Below are 21,261 nucleotides of genomic sequence, written 5' to 3'. Positions count from 1 at the left end.
AGAGAGAGAGAGAGAGGGAAGGAGAGATACCAAACTTAGTATAGATGGAGGAAGAGTACTTTTTTCTCGTTTTACTGTGTTTTCTGCATGGGTGGTGTTGTGGTTTGAATATAAAATATCCTCCATAGGCTCATGAGTTCAACACTCCTTGGTCTTTGAAGGCAGGGGAAGAAGCCTAAATGACTGAAACAGAAGAAGAAAGACAGAGGCCTGTGCTCAGGAGACCTGTAACAATGCTAGGAAAGCCTGGGAAGAGACAACTTCGACAGCCTGAGTGTACAGCTTTCCTTGATAGAGAAAGGCAAGAGAAGGTCAAATCACATTCTGGAAAAGATTAGGTGAAGGAATTTGCAATGAAGAAATTAAATAGCAATGGTGTGTCTGGCCTTAGAACATGGAAGAAGGGAGAGTATAAGAGAGGAAACAGGGAATAGCAGGCAGATCCGGACTTGAGCATCCAAGTTACAAAACATTTGGTTAATTAATTTATTCATTTGGGGAGAGTGAGTGCAGGCATGCACAAGCACAGTGCAGGCATATGGGTGTTAGAGGATGGCATCAAGTGTCAGTCTTTGCTTTCCACTTTATTTGAGACAAAATCTCCTATCGTTTACTACTAGGCAGAACAGGCTAGTTAGCCCAAGAGCCTCTAGGGATTCTTCTGTCACTGCCTCCTATCTCATCATAGGATTCTTGGGATGGGGGATATATGTTTCCGTGACCAGTTTTATGTGGGCACTGGAGAGCAAGCTCAAGGCCTCACTCTTGCACAGCAAGCATTTTACACAGTGCACCTTAGCCCCAGCCCGCCCTCCAAAGTATTTACTGATAAGTGATGCAAGTTATCTCTATCCGCAGGGAAAAAACGAACAACTAACACAGAGAGGGCTGATGCCTGCATGCTAGGAAAAACTTCCCATCATATCTATAAGACATTAAGCATAATGTGTGCAGGGTATGCATTCAAAACTTTGGAACCATGTGGTGCCTTTCTGCAGGTAGCCCACAATGCAGAGGTGCTGTGAATGAAGAAAAAGTGAGGTGGAGACTGGGGAACATTGCGATCAATACACAAAGGAAAGAGCAGACAATTGAACAGCTTCTGAGCTGTGCTGTCTCCAGCGAGTGCACAGTCATGCTGGGCAGATCTTCACCATTCATCCTGCTGCGGGCTAACCCTCACACATAGCATGGATCTTTCCAGCTAAGAGAGAAAACAAAACCAAGACCAGCTACCTCCCTAAGCATCCTTCTCTGAGTGTCCCCAGCTGGCCAGCCAGAGTCCTACTGAGGCTATTGGCACCACATCTGTACGTCCATTGAACTTCCCCATGCTCTCAGCTGATGTGGGGAGCCCTCTCACTCCCTCTTCTACATCTTCCATCCCCCCTTCTCTCTTTTGCTAGCTGTTTTAAAAGTAATATAAAGCTCAGTTTCAGCCTCCTTAGGATGCTTTTCCTCTGGCTAATCCAAGACTCCTTGCTTTGAGATGCCACCCACGATGCACAGCTGTGGGCCGTCCGTTTAGTGCTGACTGTAACGTCACCGCCATAGCACAGTTCCAGCTGATGATGAAACACAGCAATAACTAGGAGATGAGGGTCACACGGCTTGCTTCCTTCAAGATGTCATTAGGAATAAGCTGAGTCTTGAAATGTGATCAGGAGAGAATGCTTGGCTTATTTATTTAAGGTGGATTTCAGAGCAAATGAAAACTATTTCCTTCTGCAGTGTTCTACCTTAGTTTCCCTTCTCTGTGCTCCACCCCTCAGACACTCTCATAAAGTTTAAAGGGAGGATGAAATACTTTGCCTTGCAGCACCAAGCCCTGGCCGCACCAGCTAATGTGAGAATAAATAACTGCTGGCTCCAAAGCACCCTTCTTGTCCTGAGTGTCCCGTGTCAGCACTCCTTGCAGGACATCCTCCTTAATGAAGAAAACCCAGAACTGACAAGCCACCCTTATGTAGTAGCAAGAAGAAGACAAGGAGCAACCTTGTTCTTTTGAAACATGTTAAAACAATAGCAAATCTCTGTCCCCTGGTGCCTCAACAAAGAGTTAATTCAGTAACTGGGTCTGAAAATAGCAAGTCCAAGTCCGTACAAAGGGAGCGGAACAGAAAGAAAAGAGCATTGGGGCCATTCCCACAACAATGTCAGTACCTAAGCACCATGCGGCGGCCAAACATTTTCACCAATGCCAGATGCTCTGAGCCTGAGTCCTAGGCTTTTCCAGAAACTCCCCAAGGCCCAGTGAGTTTGAAGTCTTTCTCTGTCACCAGTCCTCTTTCATTACCCAGTCACTCTGAGAGATTCCCTTACAGGTGGAAAGGTACTCTTTCCTCATCAGCCCAATGAGCGCCATCACTTCCCACCTTTCCGGTCACTGCAAGGAAGAAAGGAAGCTCAAGGAGTTTATATGAAAGCCTCCAAAAATGTGTATGACCTTACAAACTATTATTTAAATAATATTACTAAATACATTTTTCCTAAAAAGGTCGTCAGATAGTAGTGACTCTTGAAATAGTCAAATATTTTCAATAATGCCTTTAGAAAGTGTTAAAAGGATTTTTTATTATTTATTCAATTTTGTATGTGTTTGTGAGTGTGCACACATGTGCACAGATGCACGTGTGCCATGCCATGCACATGGAGGTCAGAGAACACATTTTGCAGGTTGGTCCTTGCTTTCCGCCACCTCTTTTGAGGCAGGACTCACTGTTCAGCTTACAGACTTCTGAGAAATTCACCTGTCTCTGCCTTCTTTCTCCCAGTAGGCACAATGCCACAGCTTCCAACTTTTGCTTGGGGGCTGGGGATCTGAACCCAGGCACTTACAAGTTGCACAACAAGTGCTTTATCCACTGATCCATCTTCCCAGCACCCCTCAAAGAAGTTTTACTTTATTTATTTACTTGAGAGAGAGAGGCAGAGGGAGAATGGGTATGCCAGGGCCTCTAGTCACTGCAAGTGAGCTCCAAGCACATGCAACACCTTGTGCATCTGGCTCACATGGGTACTAGGGAATAGATCTGGGTCCTTAAGCTTTGGAAGCAAATGCCTTAACCACTAAGCCATCTCTCCAGCCCCTCAAAAAAGGCTTAATTGTATGATTGTGTAGAGGTTCTGTCAGACTACAAGTAGAAAGAGAAAGGTTCCTGTTTGCATTGATTATTTCTGCAGGGTCTTAGCATTCCTATGCTATGGTTCTGCTCTCATAGTCAAAAACCCTTGCTAGAATAAGCACACTACTAGGGGAAAGAAGATATGGCCATTAGGGCCATACATGCCTAATTAACATGATTCTTAACTTTAAAGACTAAAGTAGTAATTCATTAATTGCACAACTAAGTGTGATTTAATTTTAAAATTTGTCAAAATGTTCTATAAAGTTATTCACACATCAGAATATAAAAAGCCATTTTCAGAAATAATAGTCCTTATTTAAGGCTTGGAAGATATGGTCCCCTACATTTTCCAATCTCAGGACCTTCCCATGGTGTTTACCTACTCAGGTCTCAAAGACACCAATTTCAGAGTCCATGGCAACATTCTTTGTCCTTTCTCCACACTCCCAGCTACAAAGCTCTCTCCCCATCCTGCTTATATACCCAACGTGCTCTCGTGGCCGCTGCCATCTCTGTGTGCCAGCTCTGCAGTGGGTCATCATGAGAGAATGTGTGGCAGTCAGCCTGGAATCTCTTTCTGGGTTCAGAGCAGGCATGTTCTCCTCTGGGCAAAGTCCAACCTCAGGAAGCACCTGCCGGATGTGAGGGGAGAATTTGGGCACTGATTTGGGGACAGAATCTTTGTCCCTGTCTATCCAGTCCCTTCATTCATACCCTCAGAAAGGGGAATATGGGTTCCTAAATCCATATCAAGAGTTTATTATTGTCAAGCCCATGCAGATCACATCTCTAGCATTCCTAGTACTCCCCCACTTGACAATTCACAACCAATGATTGGGATTCTCCTTACAAATCCAGTTCATCTGCCCTGAGCTGCACAGGTGGTTGAAGATGAGTAGCCAACACCTCCATGCAGGTGGCCTCCTCTCCAGGGCACCTGGGGTCAGCTTCAGTTCTTGCTGCATGTGCCAGACTATACAACAGAGGTCTACACCTGGCCAACCTACAGAAATCCTTATCTCACCCACGTGGGAACCAAAGTGGCAAGACTGGTAGAAAGTGTGATAAATATTCAAGCATTTCACTTCTACTGTTTTTATAGAAGTCATTTGAGTTTCCTTGAGCAATGGTATATGCCTGGCCACTTGTTCTGTTAACTGGCTTCTGAACACCCACAAAGAAGTGCACTCTCGACCTCCTGATCTTAGCTTACGGCTTGGGGCCATTGCGAATATACAACTTTGGCTCTCCTTAGAGATGACCCTGGAAAAACACTTTTCCCAGCCTAACTGAGACCCAAGAACCCTTTCCTGCTTCCTTTCTGGAAGCCACACCCTGCCTCGCCTGTTCCTGCTCCTACTGCCAAATACCTTCACCTCTCTCTCTCTCCCTTTCTCTTCTCTCTTACACACACACACACACACACACACACACACACACACACACACACACTCCTTTCAAGATAGTCCTACAACTCCAAAAGTACAACTCATTCTGGAACGCTTACCTACTAGGTGGTTACATTTGTTTTTAGAATCAAAAATTGGAAGGAAAAGACATTATCTAATAATACTGGATAACACCAGTAGATAAATATTAATCATCTAATACTGATATCAAATTTTCAAGTTTCTCCTTTATGGAAAAAGATTATAAATGTGTTGTAGCTCTTGGCTTGCTCTTCTATGGCTGATGAGAACAAGTTTCCTTCCTTGGAGGTTTGGTTAGCTCTTAAAGGGTCCAGCAGAAACCATTCCTTCTAAATGGGCAGAGGTTTTTTTTTTTTTTCAACAAAGCAGAAGGTAAGAATACGTAGATAGAGGAAGACTTGGGAAAGGTGGTTAAACACTGGGGTGGAGGAAGACATCAGTGTTCAAGAGTCAAACGGAAAGCTCACAGGACTATTGATGAGCAAAGGCAATTCCATACTAATCATGGGACATGAACGTACACCACGTCTTGTTCATCCCACCCTTCAGCATGTTACGTGCTAGCGTTTGTGTCAACATCATATCTGCCTTTACATACCTGTCAGTAATCAATTTAAAGGCTCTTGTTTTAATGCTAAAATGGCAGAATTTGGTTACATTATGATCAGCAATTGGCCACTGCTTAGGATTTTGCTGAGAAACCTGTGTTTAGGATCCTGGGCACACCAGTGGTTGATGGAGCACACCTCACATTTTTTTACATTTTATTTACTTATTTGTTTATTTATTTATTTAAGAGACAGAGGAAGAGCCAGAGAGAGAGAGAGGGAGGGAGAGAATGAGTGCACCTGGGCCTCCAGCCACTGTAATCGAACTCCAGGCACATGCTGTGCAGGCACATGCTGTGCATCTGGCTTATGTGGATCCCGGGGAATTGAACCTGGGTTCTTAGGCTTCACAGGTAAGCACCTTAAGTGCTAAGCCATCTTTCCAGCCCCATACCCTAATTTTTATGTCAAATCAGTGTCCTTTTAAGACATCACTATGTTTTATTAAAATAGGTGAGAATCTTGACACTGATGTATCCAAAAGAATGTATTTCCATCGATACAGTTTACCTCTGTCTGGCCAATTAAGTTTGGTTAAAGCAGTCATGGCATTATTTTCATGTTTACTTCTGGGAAATATAGGAATCTTACCTTCATTTTTCTGTCCTCGTTTACTCTGACACAAACAAAACTAACTCTAGCCCAGATCTATCCACTTTTATGTAGCTCTAAACCACCTGAGTAAATAAGTCTAGCTTATGAAGAGGGAAGTTTCAGATGTGTTGTCAATGTTTGCCCAGAAAAAATATGAAGATATGAGTAAAGGAAAGAGTGAGGGGAAAAATGGATGAGTGAGGGAAAAGTCCATGGAAATCGTTTCCTCCTCCTGGGGCTATCCAGTAGGAAAGGTTTACTGCTCCTTGTGACAGTCAGCTTTCTCCCTGGCGTTTTGCTGAGGTCAAGGAGTTTCTGTCCTGCTAAAGAAAAGTTAATTTCCTGTTCCATTTGCCCAGGGGCATTTATACAGTTTGGCTAAATTATTGTTACATTTTCCACTAGGGAAGAGTCAGGCTTAAGACTGGAATGCTATTATACTTCTGCTGCCACGTAAAGAAACAGTAGAACATCAAGAGGAAACTCGATTGTGAAAGCACAATTTTGGGCTTCTACTAGCATTTTGAAACATAATGTTACCACTTAACATCTGTAGAACACACTCACAACTTTTTGATGAAAAAAAAAGTATTTCCAGTAATCACATTTATAGCATGCATTATGCATCATCTTCGCAGGAGAGACAAAATGCAATGAGAATATTTTCATGATATTTTCCTTAGGGACCTAATAATGTAATTCCCCTGCTTTTTATAATCTCAATACTTTTTAAAGATCTCATAATACAGTGTCTAATTTGATCCCATAGCAATGCTATGACAGGTATTTCTATCCCTAAGGTATAGAGTAGGAAATTCAACTTTAGCATGGAATGGTACCCTGCATTTCAATTCCAGGCAATATCCTTTTTGCTTGCAGAGGTTTGAGACGGTCATAGCCAGTGTCATTTAGACACAGGTTGTTCTGGTGATCTCCAGAAGTATGTGCCACTGTCCCAACAACAGTCTCCTCTTCCTAAGTTAAAGTAAATAAGGATTGCCCAGGCCCAGGGCAATATTTCTAAGTCGGTCCCATTCTCTTTACATCACGTACTCACTGTTCTCAGTCTTTACCTGGACCCTGACTCTCCCATCCTGAAATGACCAAATTATCTCATTTTTCTCTCCCAAGCATATTCATAATAGGACAGCAGATTCCAGCTTCAGTTTGCCAAGAGCAGCTACAAGGTGGGTTATAAGATATTGTCTAGAAAAATAATTAAAATATAAAAACTTGTGAATGGATAAATAAGTTACATTCATGCCAACCACCATGATTTCATCAGAAGACAGGCTATGTACTTCCTGAAAACACAGTTTTCGTTAGCAGAGCAGGAAGGAAGTATTTCACACAGCCTGGAAAGACAGTGGAATGCTTTTACATTTAACTGTATATATTTGTCATAGGAGAAAAGTAACAAAAGCCTGTTACCACAGGACAAGTGGCTTTAAATATTTGCCTATAAGAAATATGAGGAAGAAAGGGCTGAAGCTGAGAATAAAAATGTAAACTATACATAATTCTGCAAACAAACGTAGCCTACACAATGTTCCACATAATATCAGTGCGTAGTCCAACTTCCTAAGTGCTAGATGCCAATTCTGCCCCAGTACCATGCTTCATGTGCTCAAGCACTTGGATTGAATCAAGGCGTGTATACAAAGCTTAGATGGTTTAATTCTCTTGATGAGGAGACCAGAGATTTATTTATAAGGTTAAATAAACTTGCTTTACAGTCCTATACCCAACAAATGATAGAGCTGGAATTTCAATGTGGTATTCTACAACATACCTGTGATTGATCTATCTATTCAAGATACTTCCCAGGGCTGACACTCAAAGCTTTGTCAGAGATATCTACGTGTATTGCCATGAGAAACATGAGGAGTTACAGACCTTCTTCCCCTTACCAGTTGTTTTGACTGGGCTATATGCTATGCAAACCTATGGGGGTTTCCATTGGGAACTGCCCACTAAGAATTAGCCATTCCAAAAGTGGTTGTATATATTTCTGAGCACATGATCAGACCCTTCTGCACTTCCAAATTCATTTGCTTTTCCTAATAAATACTGTGGTTTATCTAGTGTTTTAGATGATAAGCACTTAAGCCTTAGTGAATTTAACTGAATATGTATACTGTGTTGATTATGTCCTCATATATACATACATACAGATACACAAAATCATTCATAATTACACATTATCTTAAATTTAAAAAAAAATTGGCAGTACTGGAGATTGGATGAAGGGCCTGACACATGCTACCATTTTACCATTGAGCCACACAAACAGTCCTTTAAAAACATGAGCTTAGAATTCCTTTTTAAATTTCTTACATAACAAGTCAAGATTAGGTTTTGAAATTTGACCAAGTCTCCAAAAAGTAAAAAAAAAAATGACAAAGTACTATTTATGTAGTAAATTTCCAATTTTGGTATAGTGTCTATCAGAGAACATAAATCTTATTTTAAAATATGAGCTCATTATTTCAGTGAGAATGTCTGCCTAGAAAAAAATATTGAAAGGGAGCCAAAGGGAAAAGTGAAACCACAACATTCTTTTCACCCAAAAGGCCACAGACTCAAAGTTGATAACAGGAAGTATTTTTCCAGGGTTTCTAGTGGTTTGCATTTCAGAGGATTTATCCTATTTGAAGTTTCCAACTCCATTTGAATAGGAATTAGAATTGCTTAGAAGAGAAAGAATGAGAAGCAATTGGCACATCCTGAAAGAGCAAGAGGCACTATTACGTATGAAATGATTAATACCTTGATATGTAGGAAATTCAGCATAACCTGTTTAAATACAAGCTTCATCAAGACTTCATTAAAATTTTTCTAATGTAAGCAAATTTGGATTTGCTCAAAATTCTCTCAGAATGAACAGTTTTTTTTTTCACCATACATATACCTCATTATAAAAAATTAACATCACTCTAATCAACTACCTCAGAAAAATCCACAGGCACTGAATGCTTATGAGGCAACCCAGCAGCTATATATGGGCTGTGCATACCTCTTAGTATGCTGACATCTCCTGACAAGCCCCTGTGCACGGACCCTGTATATTTAAAGTACATCAGCATACCTTAAAATTTATTTCTTCAAATCCAATTAAAGGTAAAGTTAAATTAAATACTAAAAGGTGCAAAAGGGAAGTTCATTCTTAGTAGCATTAGTCTGTTAAAGGTGGAAATGCATTGATAGAGGTGAGAGAATAGTGACAAAGAAGATGGGAAGTGTGGGAAGTTCAGAAGGTATGGTCAATAGCTGAGAATGCTCATGGAGTAAAGATCTCAATGAGTCAAGGAGCTGAAGGTAGCAGGAGAGATGGGTGGTAACTGACAAGCAAATTCTGAGAAGGAAATAACTTCAAAGGCCAAGAAATGAAACAGTACAGGAAGGGATGAGGGCGATACTGGTGCAGAAAGAAGAAAGCTGGAGCTCGGTGGAGAACAAAATAAGGAGAAAAGAAAGGATGCCTGTCATTTTAGGGCAGCTTCTCTAGAGGTGGCCTTCACAGGCCCTAAAATTCACCACTCCCTCATTTCCTCCCTCATGGACGGCATGTTTAGGCAGCACTCACCACATGCCAGAGGTACTGCTGTAACAGTGGAAATGTAGCAGTTATCAAATGTTCATAAGGAGCTGATATTCTGTGACAGACAATACACAACTTGATATATCTCTATATTTAATCAGGGTTCAAAATCTTAACCTCTCACATTCACTCCCAACTTACTTCACCTCTCCACATCTTCAGATACAACACGTTGCTAATCTTAGCATTTTGGACTTTAAAAAATCCATCAGAATGTAAGGCTGTTTGTACAAATAAGTAGGCTTAACTGTGATTTTACCTTGGATCTAAAGGTCTATTTTACTGTGAAAAGGCAAGAGTGTAGAGGTGGGTAAAAGGGAGAAAAATTCACCAAGCCACCCATCCCAGTCATTTCTTACCCAAGGACTTATGATCATTGAAACAGCTATTTACTGCTCTTCTACTTTGTGAAGGCCAAATATTAGGGCAAATAAATGGATGTTGGAAGTGAATGAGTCTTCTAGGAAATTAAATACTAACCATTCAGATACCCGAGTTCATCTTACCTGGCAAACACTTTAAGTATTTCACTTGATTTATCTCATTGAAGCCTCCTGCTAGCATTGAGAAGAAGGTAATAATATATTCATTTTCAGGATAAGATATTAAATCCTAAAGAAGTCAAAAAATGTGCCCAAAGTATGAAGTTAACAAATGGTATTACTTTGACTACAAAGCTCTGAGAAGTGAAACTCTTCTACTGTCTCAGTTTTATTAGTTTCCTGTGGCTGCTATAACGCAGTGGCCATGAAGTAGGAATCCTAGAACAAAAAAAGCTTGTCATTTCACAATTTTGGAAGCACAAAGCCTGCAATCAAGATGTCAGCAGAGCCAAACTACTGAACACTGAGCCAGAATCCTCATGGCAGTGTCTGATAATCTTCAAAGCAATCCTGGGTGTGTGGGGTTCTGGTCGTAACTCCAGTCCCAACCTTCAGTATTTCATGGCATTGACCCTGTGTGTCTGTCTTTATATGGATGTCTTCTTATAAGAATCCCAGAAATATTGCTTTAGCAGCCCACCCTACTTGAGTGTGCTCTCATCTTAGCTCACATCTTAGCAACAACTCTATGTGTAAGGTCCCATTCTGAGGTACTAGGTTTAGAATTTCAACATACCTTCAACTCATAACTCTAATGAATGAATATAGTTCGGCCTAAAATGGAGATGCTGAGAAATAAAACTGGTCCCAGTACAACCCTGTCTTTCCCATCAACTTGATGACTGTCTCACTTTGAGACACTTTCCTTCAGTGAGCACCATTCTCCTCACTTTATAAAGAAAACCATTGAATCTAAAGATCTAGATTTTCTTTTGAGTTCTAACATTGTAAGACTCCCTCCTGTATAAATAATATAATGCATGTCATATAGAGATGTTTAAACATATGTCTACTTATGATGATAAGGGTTATCATGATAGAGGATGTAAAACTTTATAGGTTTCAGTTGACTTTAAGAAAGATCATGACCAAGCATGATGGTATATGCCTGCAATCCCAGAAATCTGAATGTAGATGCAGGTGGATCATAAGTTTAAAGCCATCCTTGGATGTAAATAGTGTGTTCAAAGGTGGCCTAAGACCTGGCTTCAAAATGAACAAAAGGAAGGAAGGAAGGAAGGAAGGAAGGAAGGAAGGAAGGAAGGAAGGAAGGAAGGAAGGAAGGAAGGAAGGAAGGAAGAGAGGAAGGAAGTAGATGGGTAGATGATAGAGAGAGAAAGGGATAGATGATAGATCATGATCATGAGAGGTCTTCACTGACACACTGGAAGAGACTCCACACAGAGGACAGAAGGTAGAGTTTGGAAAACAGAGTTAAGGCTGCGTTGTGGGTGTTGACACAGGTAGAGCAGGTGACAACCATAGAAAGGCACGCTGAGTTGTGCTGTGCATGGGGTGCTTTCTACTGAAGGGAGTATACTTCACATTGCCCGTGCCAAGACTTCTCAATAGAGTCATTCTGAAGGATTTCATAGCTGGCACAGGATGCCTGGGCAGAAGGAGGGGCACCACTTCAGACTTTTAAAAGAGTCAAGTAGAGGAGGCAGTGTTGAGATTGTGAAGGTAGGCTCTACAGTTTTAGATCCTTACTAACTAGAGCCTAAATCTCTTTGATGAGCAGGAGGGAATTCCACTATACATTGGATCTCAGGGCTTATGCTAAGATATCATTTACTCAATACAGTACAAGGGGTTAGATGTGCCTCCTAGTCTCAGGAAGAAATCAGAATGATGGGCTGGAGAGATAGCTTAGTGGTTAAGGCATTTGTCTGCAAAGCCATGTGATCCAGGTTCAGTTCCCCAGTACCCATGTAAGCTAGATATGCAAGGTAGTGCCTGCATTTGGAATTCCTTTGCAGCAGCTGGAGGCCCTGGCATACTCATTCTCTGTCTGTCTGTTTGTCTCTCTCTCTCTCTCTCTCTCTCTCTCTCTCTTTCTGCCTCTCTCTCTCAAAGGCATAAATAAAAATAAAATTATCTTTAAAAAAAAAGAAAACATTTATACCTGCAAGCTACAAAGAAACACCATGTCAAAAGGCAGTGTGGGAACCTCTCTGAGGCGTCTAGATGTAGTCAGAGGTCATAGTCCAGTGACAGCCTAGAAGGTGTCAACAGTCAAGCGGGGTGGAGGCAACTGTCTGTGAATACAACTGCATATATTTAAACAGTTAAAGAAGACACTGTGCAATATGCATGGGGTAATTTTAGCCACAATTTTTTTTAAAAAAGCATTCCTCCGCCCCCTTCCACTATCCCCCCCCAAAAAGAAAGAATGCTATGACCACTCTCATTTGAAACCAGTTGAGTAGCTCAATGGCCAAGGTCAGATTTGAGAGGTAGCACAGTCAATGGATTTAGTGAGTATCAAGGACCAGGCAAGATGCAAGAAATATCAAAAAGAGCCCCATGAGCAATTTCTTGCATCTCTTTTTGTATGTGTATGTGTGCGTGCATGCATGCGTGTGTGTGTGTGTGTGTGTGTGTGTGTGTGTGTGTGTGTGTGGTGATTTGATTCAGGTGTCCCCCATAAACTTAGGTGTTCTGACTGCTAGGTTCCCAGCTGATGGAGATTAGGGAACTAATGCCTCCTGGAGGCAGTGTATTGTTGGGGGTGGGCTTATAGGTGTTATATCCAGTTTCCCCTTGCCAGTGTTTGGCACACTCTCCTGTTATTATTGTCTCTATTATTGTGGCCAGGGGGTGATGTCCACTCTCTGCTCATGTTTTCATTTTCCCTGCCATCATGGAGCTTTCTCCAGAGTCTGTAAGCCAAAATAAACATTTTTTTTTCCCCACAAGCTGCTCTTGGTCAGGTGATTTCTGCCAGCAATACGAACCTAGTTACAACAGCATGTCTGTGTTTGTGTGTGTACTTGTAAGTGTACATGCATGGTCACACCAGGGTCTCTTGCCTTTACAAAGAACACCAGACACTGCACCACTTTTTACATTTATGTAATGGGAAACTTTTCCCCAAGAGAGACACAACACACATCTTCACCCCAAAGAGGGCAAAGATGGCAGTCTAAAGTACCATTACACCAGTACCAGTTCGGTGAACCAATGAGTATATTGGGAGGTCACTCACAGGGCATGTAAAGGGGTTGTTTATAGGAATGTGGTACCCCCAAAGCAGCCACTTTGATGGGGCTTCCTGTGTGAAAATTACTCCTTGGATGCTCTTCCCTCAGCCTCAGGGTGAGGACTTACTTACAGAGGATGGGGACCCCAGAGTGTCTGCAAAAGTCTTATCCTAGCCTGCATGACTACTTGCCTGTGGTCACTTCTAGAAGTTTCTTATCCCTGTCTAAGAGTATGAGGCCACAGAGCAGAACTTTAGTAGGGCTCACTATACTGGAATTACCCCCACAGATGCTCTTCCCTCAGCCTTGGGGTGAGGGCTTACTTACAGAGCATAGTGACTCCAAAAAAACTGCTTAGATAGAGCTCATTGTTCCTCTAGATACTCTATATGCTCTCATCATGCTCTATTTTCCTCCTCAGGTACCTAGACCTTGGACATTATTGTATACAGCTGGCTCAGGGGACACCTGAATCTCAAGTGGGGTCAGATGACCCTCCCCATGCCTTCTCTTGTGAGTTGATCCAGTTGCTTTTGATAAAACTGGCAGTAGTAGTTCATACTTTTCAGTGCAGAGAAAATTTGACATACAACAACCTGGCTTACATAGGATGGCTTGGGAATTAAACCCTGGCTGTCAAGTTTTGCAAACAAGCACTGGTAACTGCTGAGACAACTTCCCATTCCCAAGCTTTGTATTTCAAAGCACATATTTATGGCTGGGGAGACGGTTCCATGATTAAAGGCACTTGCTTACAAAGCCTGCCAGCCTGGGTCCAGTTCCATACTACCCATATAAAGCTGGATGCACAAAGCTGTAAATGCATCTGCAATTTGTTTGTAGTGGCAAGAGGCCCTGGCAAGTCCATTCTCTCTCTGTGTGTGTCTCCTCTTGCTCTCTCTCCTTGCTAATAAATGTTTTTTAAAGGAGAAGGAGGAAGTTGGGTTCATTCATAGATATAGAAGGATGACAGTCATTGAACTGGCCACTGAATAATTAAAGGAAATTAGGTACATGTTTCTAGTTATTTGTACCCTTCTAGAAAATATAGCCAGAAATAGGAGATGCATGTGATGAGTGATTGACAGATGCATTAAAAACATGAACCATAATCCAGACGTGGTGGCTCACGCCTTTAATCCCAGCACTTGGGAGGCAGAGGTACGAGGATCACCATGAGTTAAAGGCCACCCTGAGAATATAGAGTGAATTCCAGGTCAGCCTGGGCTAGAGCGAGACCCTACCTCAAAAAAATAAAAAAAGAACCATAGGCAAAGTTGATCATTTATCAGGGGACAGTGTAAAAGAGTAAAACACACTCAGGGAATAAAGATTGGGATCTCTTGGTTTATCATCAAGGGGTATGAATGAACCTTGAAAGAGATCACATGTAACTCATTCAGTAAGCTTGTATCATTTAATTAAAAAAGTGTGATTTAAGCATTTGAGTCCAGTAATATAAGATGTTTTAATGGGTACAGATTGAAAGTGGTTAATTATTAATTATCAAGAATCATCAAGTGAAAGGTTTTAGTAGAGAAGACCAAAAGCAAAGGATACAAATGGGAAGGCATGGTCTATGGGTGCATGCAAAAGAGCCAGTTCCAGGGGCTTAGGGAGGGACATAGAGAATCACAAGCCCCTCAGGTAGAATGTCAGGGTAAGAGAGGTTCCTGTGGTGTTCTCAGTTCTAAACATGGCCATTGGCTCAATAGAAAGCTTTGAAACTGGCAATATTATAATAATACAATCTCTGTGGAACCAGCCCTGGAAGAGGTTAAAGAAGAAATGCTGAGAACACACAAGGAAGGAAATATTAGGCAAAAGAGATCCTTTTTTAAACACCCTCCCAACTGCTCATTTTCCCTTTAATTCTACTCTGCTCCAGTCCATTCTGCAATGTGTTTTCTGAAATATTTTCTCTAAGACATCAATCTATCCATGCCACTCTTTGCTTAACATTTTCATGGGATTCTCCTTTGCCTTCAAAATCCAGCCTTCTTAACATTCTCAGCATCTGGTTCCTGTTGAATTTTCTACCTTGTATACCTGCCTTCCTATTTCATACACACACACACACACACACACACACACACACACACACACACACTATAGAAAATACTTTTGACTCTCTAAATGTGTTCCCCTATTTTTTTCTTATATGTTCATATGTGAGTTTTTCTGTTTGTATTACACCTTTTTTAGTTTCTCTTTTCCTCTGCTCTCTTTCCTTTCAGAAGAGTCATCTTACAGTCATCAGTTTCCTGGCACTGTATTTCACTCATCTGTCTCACAGAAACTTCTATTTCTGCATCACGGGTGTCTAATAATGTGCCTGGTACATATTGCTCAATAAATAATTGTATGAGAACAAAAGGAGAAAGGATAAAAGGAGTGATGTTTTCTTTACTTTGATTGAGAAGGAGAGTTCTCCCTGAGATAATTACAATTTTTTATTATTGAAGAAAGTAAAGCCATTTTCAAAGAGGATGAATCCTTGTAGATTTCAGGTTACTAACTGTAACTAAAATGAGATGGACTCAAGTCAATGAAAAACAGGGTAAGAGAAAATTATAAGGTAACTTGCCAGCCTTTTTTGTTCCTGTTGTCCAGTGCCTGTCCTCATATAGGTAGTTGAAGAGTATCTGGAGGTAACACCCCCTCCATGCCCCAAAATGTACACAGTGTACTTGCAGCCCATCCTTTTCTTTTTCATCTTCATTCTTATGTCCCTGGGACTGCAATTGTTAGCCTCTATGAGAAACTTTCTACTGTGGAAAACTTGGGCAAAACAAGCAATTTTAAAGCAATTTTCAAATATTAACTATGTCATTTACTTTTATAAATGCAAACAAAATTATTTAGAATGTGTTTAGCGAGAACATTCACTTATTTTCATTGACCTGCGACCGGATCCCAAGGGAAGTGAACGAAGAGAACCAGCCATCACAGAAACAGAAGCGTGGCCTAACAAACAGTCAAAGGAATAGTAGTTCTCATTGTGAAGTCGCAACAGGAGATAATCAAAAACACATGGCTCGACAGAGTATAAGTGTGTTCCTCAAACAGCAACATTTCCATTAGGGAGCATAGACTAAGGAGATTTGTCTCCCATTGTGTCTGCTCATAATTTAATATGCTTCCTGTGCTATGCAATGTGAAAGCCTTAGATTCCATGAAAGTCAATTAATCTATTGAGTAATCTACTTCAGTAAGACAATATAACTCTGTTTATATGTTAAGTTGGAATAGGTATAAGACTCAGCAGATTATCAGATGGTATTCAAAGATCCAATGTTTAGAGAAAAACCAGAAGAAATTACAATAATACATCTGCTTAACAAGGCACTTTAGAATGTTGAAATGGAAAAATGAATTAAAATGTGGCCTGACCGAGGGAGAGTACTTTCTTATGGAAAGTTGGCAAATGCTATATATGGTGATCTTAATTGGTACTGAAAGCAGTTTTAGATGCATTGATTAAGATTCCAAAGGTAAAGGGGGGAAAAGGCAATGTTACTCAGCCTCAAATATTTGCTACTACAGAGTCTTCTGTTACTACCAGGCTGCTAAAACGATAAAAGGTCTTTTCTTAGAAGCAATTGCACAGGGGAATGCTGTGGCTCACTCCTCAGAGAAGTATTTCCAGGTCTTCTCACTTAGCAATGCCTACCCTACAAATACTGCTATATTCACATAAAAACATGTTTGCTTTTTAAAATATCCTTAGTTGGAGTAGTAAGATAATAAATTTCATTTTATGTTTATTAATCCAAACTCAGCTTATATGTCTGAATGTTCAATTAATTAAACATTTAAAAATACTGGTTGGCATGCACTCTTAATGGTCTTAGCATGCTTTTAGTTCTGAATAGCTGTTCAAAATCAGATGCAGTGCATAACCCACAACCCCATAGGGAATACCAGCAACCCATGGAGGAAAGCCCCCAGCAGAAAGGAGGCAGGAAGAAGGGGAAAGATGGTACCAACACATGGTATATTTATACAAAGTATGTTCTTAATAAAAATAAAATAAAATAAATCAGCTATTTTTCCAAGAATTCATATAAACATATAATATTCCATATCAAATTTCATGTTTGTATATATTTGATACATACAAATACATATTGAACACATGAATTAGATCAAAGGCAGCAATTTTAAACATCTTTTAAAAGTATTTAAAGATGAGTGGATTCAACTACAAGTATTTAACGAGAAGTGGATTTAACTAATATAAAAATGAATGGATTCAACTAAGTCAAATATTTTGACTTGCCAATAAAATTACAAATTTCTAAACGTATAGATGGAAACAAAACTACTTATATAAAATGCCTAGCAGTCCCAACAGTCAGAGGTGGTTAACGAGAGCCCTTCCATGAAGGACGGGGGAGAAAAAAAAAATAGTGCTTGAACTGAGTTACAAAAAAGATGTCAAAATAATAATAGCTATAGATTCCAGTAGATCCCTGGTTGTCAGGGCCACCTAGGTAGTATCCCATCAGTGATTTTTTTAATGACTCTCATAAGTAGTTATTTTTGGAATGATTTATGTCATGATCCTAATACACTGATTTATAAATTGATTCCTTCACTTTAGACATCTGAGTGAATATTTTAATTATTGTAAGAGGATTATTACATAATTAATTTGGGGAACATATAGTACAAAAAGAATCTATTTGTATTTGGTTTTAGCTAAAGCCTCTATGATACCTTGTTTCTACCAATGGTGGACACAATGTAAACATGAAGGTATAAGACATAGCAAATGTTTGAAAATGCAGTTTTCATAGGTTTCTGAACTATAATTTTGAATTTAGAGTCTTGCTTATGTTTTAAATATTTTTAAGACTGAATCATTTGGAAACCAAAATCATCATGTGTTTGACATTTTTGGTGAAGAAAATTCTAGAATGACTATCTTATACCAGCATCCAATAAGTTTCAGATGGCTTCTAAGTAGCCAGAGATCTAAAGTTGAAATGGAATTTCTGTGACAGTCTACAAATAACAGTTAACATATGCTTGAATTGCAAAGCAAGAATCATGAAACATCAAATGGAGGGGGTGGAAAACTGGCTACAAGTTGATTAATAAAACATTTCCATCTAAAATTCTTCAAAAATGTTTTAGGCACTTAAACATATATCTATCAACTGTTTTTAAAGAAATTGCACTTAACACTTTTGCAGACCAATTAGTAACTTTAAAGTTCAGTTACAATCGTCATAAATGTGGTGTGTTCAAGGAGAAGAAAAAGCAAATGGAAGTCACATAAATTAACCAAAAACATACATTCTTCAATTATTTAGCAGCATCTAAATCTGCTTTATGTTTTTAATGGAAGCATCATCTGAAGGTGTTTCTGCTGATAGAATTTGCTATTGTTGCCTTTTTCCTTGGTGCCCATGCTCCTTGATGCTGTTGTTAATCAATAACGGCCCTCACCTAAAGATCCAATGTCCTTCATTTTAATCTTCTATGAATTTCTACAAGTTCTTCTAGTTGTGGTTTCATAAATTATCATCCTAGTGTTGTGCTTACTTTTATTTAGAGGATCCACTCTATGGAAGGAACCAAGCCATGGAGCTACCTAAGCATCTTCCAAGTGTCAGTCACCTTGTTGATAAGTTAGTGACAGTCCTACCTCCCATGAGTGCTTGATAAGATTATGAATCTGAAATGAAATAAATAGGAGTTCTTAAAACAAAATACCAGCTGCACTAGAGATGCTGATAGTAATACTTCTAATATATAGAAGAGGAAATTCTGTTCCAGTAATAAGTAGGCTCAGAAGATTCCCCTCTGCTCCCCTCCCACCATAAATCTATGGTAAGCTAGAACTCACGGATTCCTAAATTGTCTTACTATGATATGACTTGAGGTGCTATAGAATTTAATCACATCACCAACATGATGTTTTGTATATTCTTTTACCTTTTCTGGTTTTCTTTTTTATACTCAAACCCCAGCATTTGACTGGTAGGCATGAACAGAGTGCTATATAATAGAAATCCTATGGGTTTTCTTGGTTGGTGTTCCTTCATACAGTTAACAAAGTAAGTTTAGTGAAACTGACCTGCCCAGTCTAAGTATAGAATGATCACTTTTATTTTGTTGAGACAGGTCTAATGCAGCCTAAGCCTCAAATTCACTAAGTAGCCAAAACTGGCCTTGAGCTCCTGATCTTCCTGCCTCTGACTCTAGAGAGCTGAGATCACAGGCCTGAGCCACCACATGAGACTTTTTGGAGACATAGTCTCCCTACATAACCCTGGCTGTTCTGGAACTTTCCATGTAGACCTAGCTGGCCTCAAACTTGCAGTGTTCTTCCAATCCCTGCCTTCTGGGGGCTGAGAATATAGTCATTGGAGACCACTATGCCTGCTTCTATCCTCTCAGTTCTTTGAACAATAAAATAGTATATCAATTGTTTTCAAGAAAGCTACAATCCTATTCTTTTAAACGCTACAGAAATAAATATGTACTGAAAACTCATTACCAGTTCAAAATCAATTCAACCAACCAGAAAATGGAATTTTGGAGTGTCTTTGAGTCTGAAACAGTCCAGGCACTCATACTTCCAGCCCTGTGGAAAGAGACACTATATGTCTGTCAAGATTTTAAATTTTGATTTGGGTTTCTGATCTACAAATCCTCGGATCTCTTGGGTCCCTGGCATCTCGAAGACTGTTTCAGAAACTATTTCATTCTGCTGAAATGAAGAGAAAGTCTGAAAGATAAAAATAAAGGCCAGAACTTGCTGGAAGTAAATATGAGAAGTCGAAGCTTATGTAACATGTTTCCCTGTCACCAGGTCACTCTCTGGGCTGTTTTACTTTGGATGCCTTTCAGACCTCATGGAAGTTAATTTTAGTTTCGCAGAAAGAACAAGACAGGCCAATTGCTGTCTTTGCAGAGAGCGTCCCGCTAAGCTCATGAGACTTACCTTCCTGATTTCCTGTGCACTACCAGCGAGACGGAAGCATTCTTTCTCCTGCGGGTATCCTCTCTCGCATCTGCTGGCTGGAGTCCTGGAGGGTGTGTGGTGGGCAGCCCCGGCCGGGAGCTTCCTGGTCCCTCGGAGGGTGAGGGTCTGGTAGAACAGACAGAGTGCCACCACCAAAACCACCAGGAAGGGCCGGGGGCAAAATCGCCGACGACAAAGAAACCCTGGGCGACAGACCATGACCAGGTTCAGCTTCACTTGGCCCCTGTCCACGTTCTCAAAAAAGTCATAGCAGCTCTTGGGTGACAGCGTGAAAAAACGCACATCTGTCTTCTTTCTGTAGAACTATGAAGTGTGCTCCATCTCCACTTGAGAACTTTCCGAAGAGTCATGCCAAAGCTTCACAGGTCCCAACAGTCAGAGGTGGTTAAGGAGAGCCCTTCCATGAAGGACGGGGGAGGAAAAAAAAAAAAAAATAGTGCCTGAGCTGAGTTACAAAAAAAAGATGTCAAAATAATAATAGCTGTAGATTCCAGTGCATCCCTGGCTGCCAAAATGTTGCTTCCGGTAAGGTCTTATTTCCACAACATCCTTAAAGTCACGGTGGAGTAGTCCCAGGGCCGAGCAAACAGCACCACCCAAGTGAATGTGGAGTCCGCAAACAGCCCGAAGAAGGCGAGGTTAACCCAAAGTGCCTGTTGCACAGCTGGAAGCAGGCCAGGCTACCCTGACAGCTCCCCGCTCCCCTCCCTCCCTCCCGGCTTCAGCGGTCCTACTTCCAGCCTTTTATGTTTCTTAACTGCTTCCCTACATTCGGGTTCTAAATCGCCACTTTGCTCTTAGCATTCACGGCTCTTAATGTTAAAAGGGGATCGTTTGAATGGGCATGGTTACTGTCTGGGCTTTGCTCGCGCTCATTTCATTCCCTTTCAAGTTCAAAGTTCTGTGTACTTACTCAGTTTGCATCCTTTTTTAGCCAGAAAAAAAAAAAAAAAGAAAGAAAGAAAAGAAAAAAAAAATCTATTTTCCATGATTCCCCTAATGGGTTGCTGATCAAAACCACTTGGAAGGAGACATCCAGGCGTAGAACTCCAGCTCATGTCACACTCAGGGACACGCGCGCGCAGACAGACAGACAGACAGACAGACAGACAGAGCCACGCGCGCTGGTGGCACTCGGGGCTGTCCGGAGCCGGGACCTCGGGCACCGCAGCCTCGCAGGCCCCGAGCGGGGCGGAGCTAAGGTCCCGGGCTCCTCCAGCTTTGGGCGGGGAGTTGGGGTGCAGAGCTGCGGTGAGGGCTCTGGTTAGAACCCGCGGACTGGGGAGAGCAGTGAGGATCGCCCCTGACTCGTGG

At 40.9% G+C, this 21,261-nt stretch overlaps 1 protein-coding gene across 2 annotated transcripts in view; it reads right to left on the bottom strand.

Annotated features, from left to right (window-relative positions):
* Positions 1-20,908, bottom strand: part of Cped1 (cadherin like and PC-esterase domain containing 1) — a 301,563-nt gene extending 280,655 nt beyond the window's left edge. The window contains exons 1-2 of one of the 2 annotated variants that reach the window (XM_045160324.1): positions 20,861-20,908; positions 19,906-20,344 (exon numbers count right to left, since the gene is read on the bottom strand). In XM_045160324.1, the coding sequence (XP_045016259.1) occupies positions 19,906-20,145 (240 nt within the window). In that variant the 5' untranslated portion in view covers positions 20,146-20,344; positions 20,861-20,908. Of the gene's footprint in view, positions 1-19,905; positions 20,588-20,860 lie in introns of those variants that run through there. The other variant, XM_045160323.1, reaches the window with a different exon arrangement.
* Positions 20,909-21,261: the final 353 nt, after the last annotated feature.

This window comes from Jaculus jaculus, chromosome 10 (assembly GCF_020740685.1).
Source record: "Jaculus jaculus isolate mJacJac1 chromosome 10, mJacJac1.mat.Y.cur, whole genome shotgun sequence".
NCBI classification, from domain to species: Eukaryota; Metazoa; Chordata; class Mammalia; order Rodentia; family Dipodidae; genus Jaculus; species Jaculus jaculus.
This window is presented reverse-complemented; position numbering and strand designations above follow the sequence as displayed.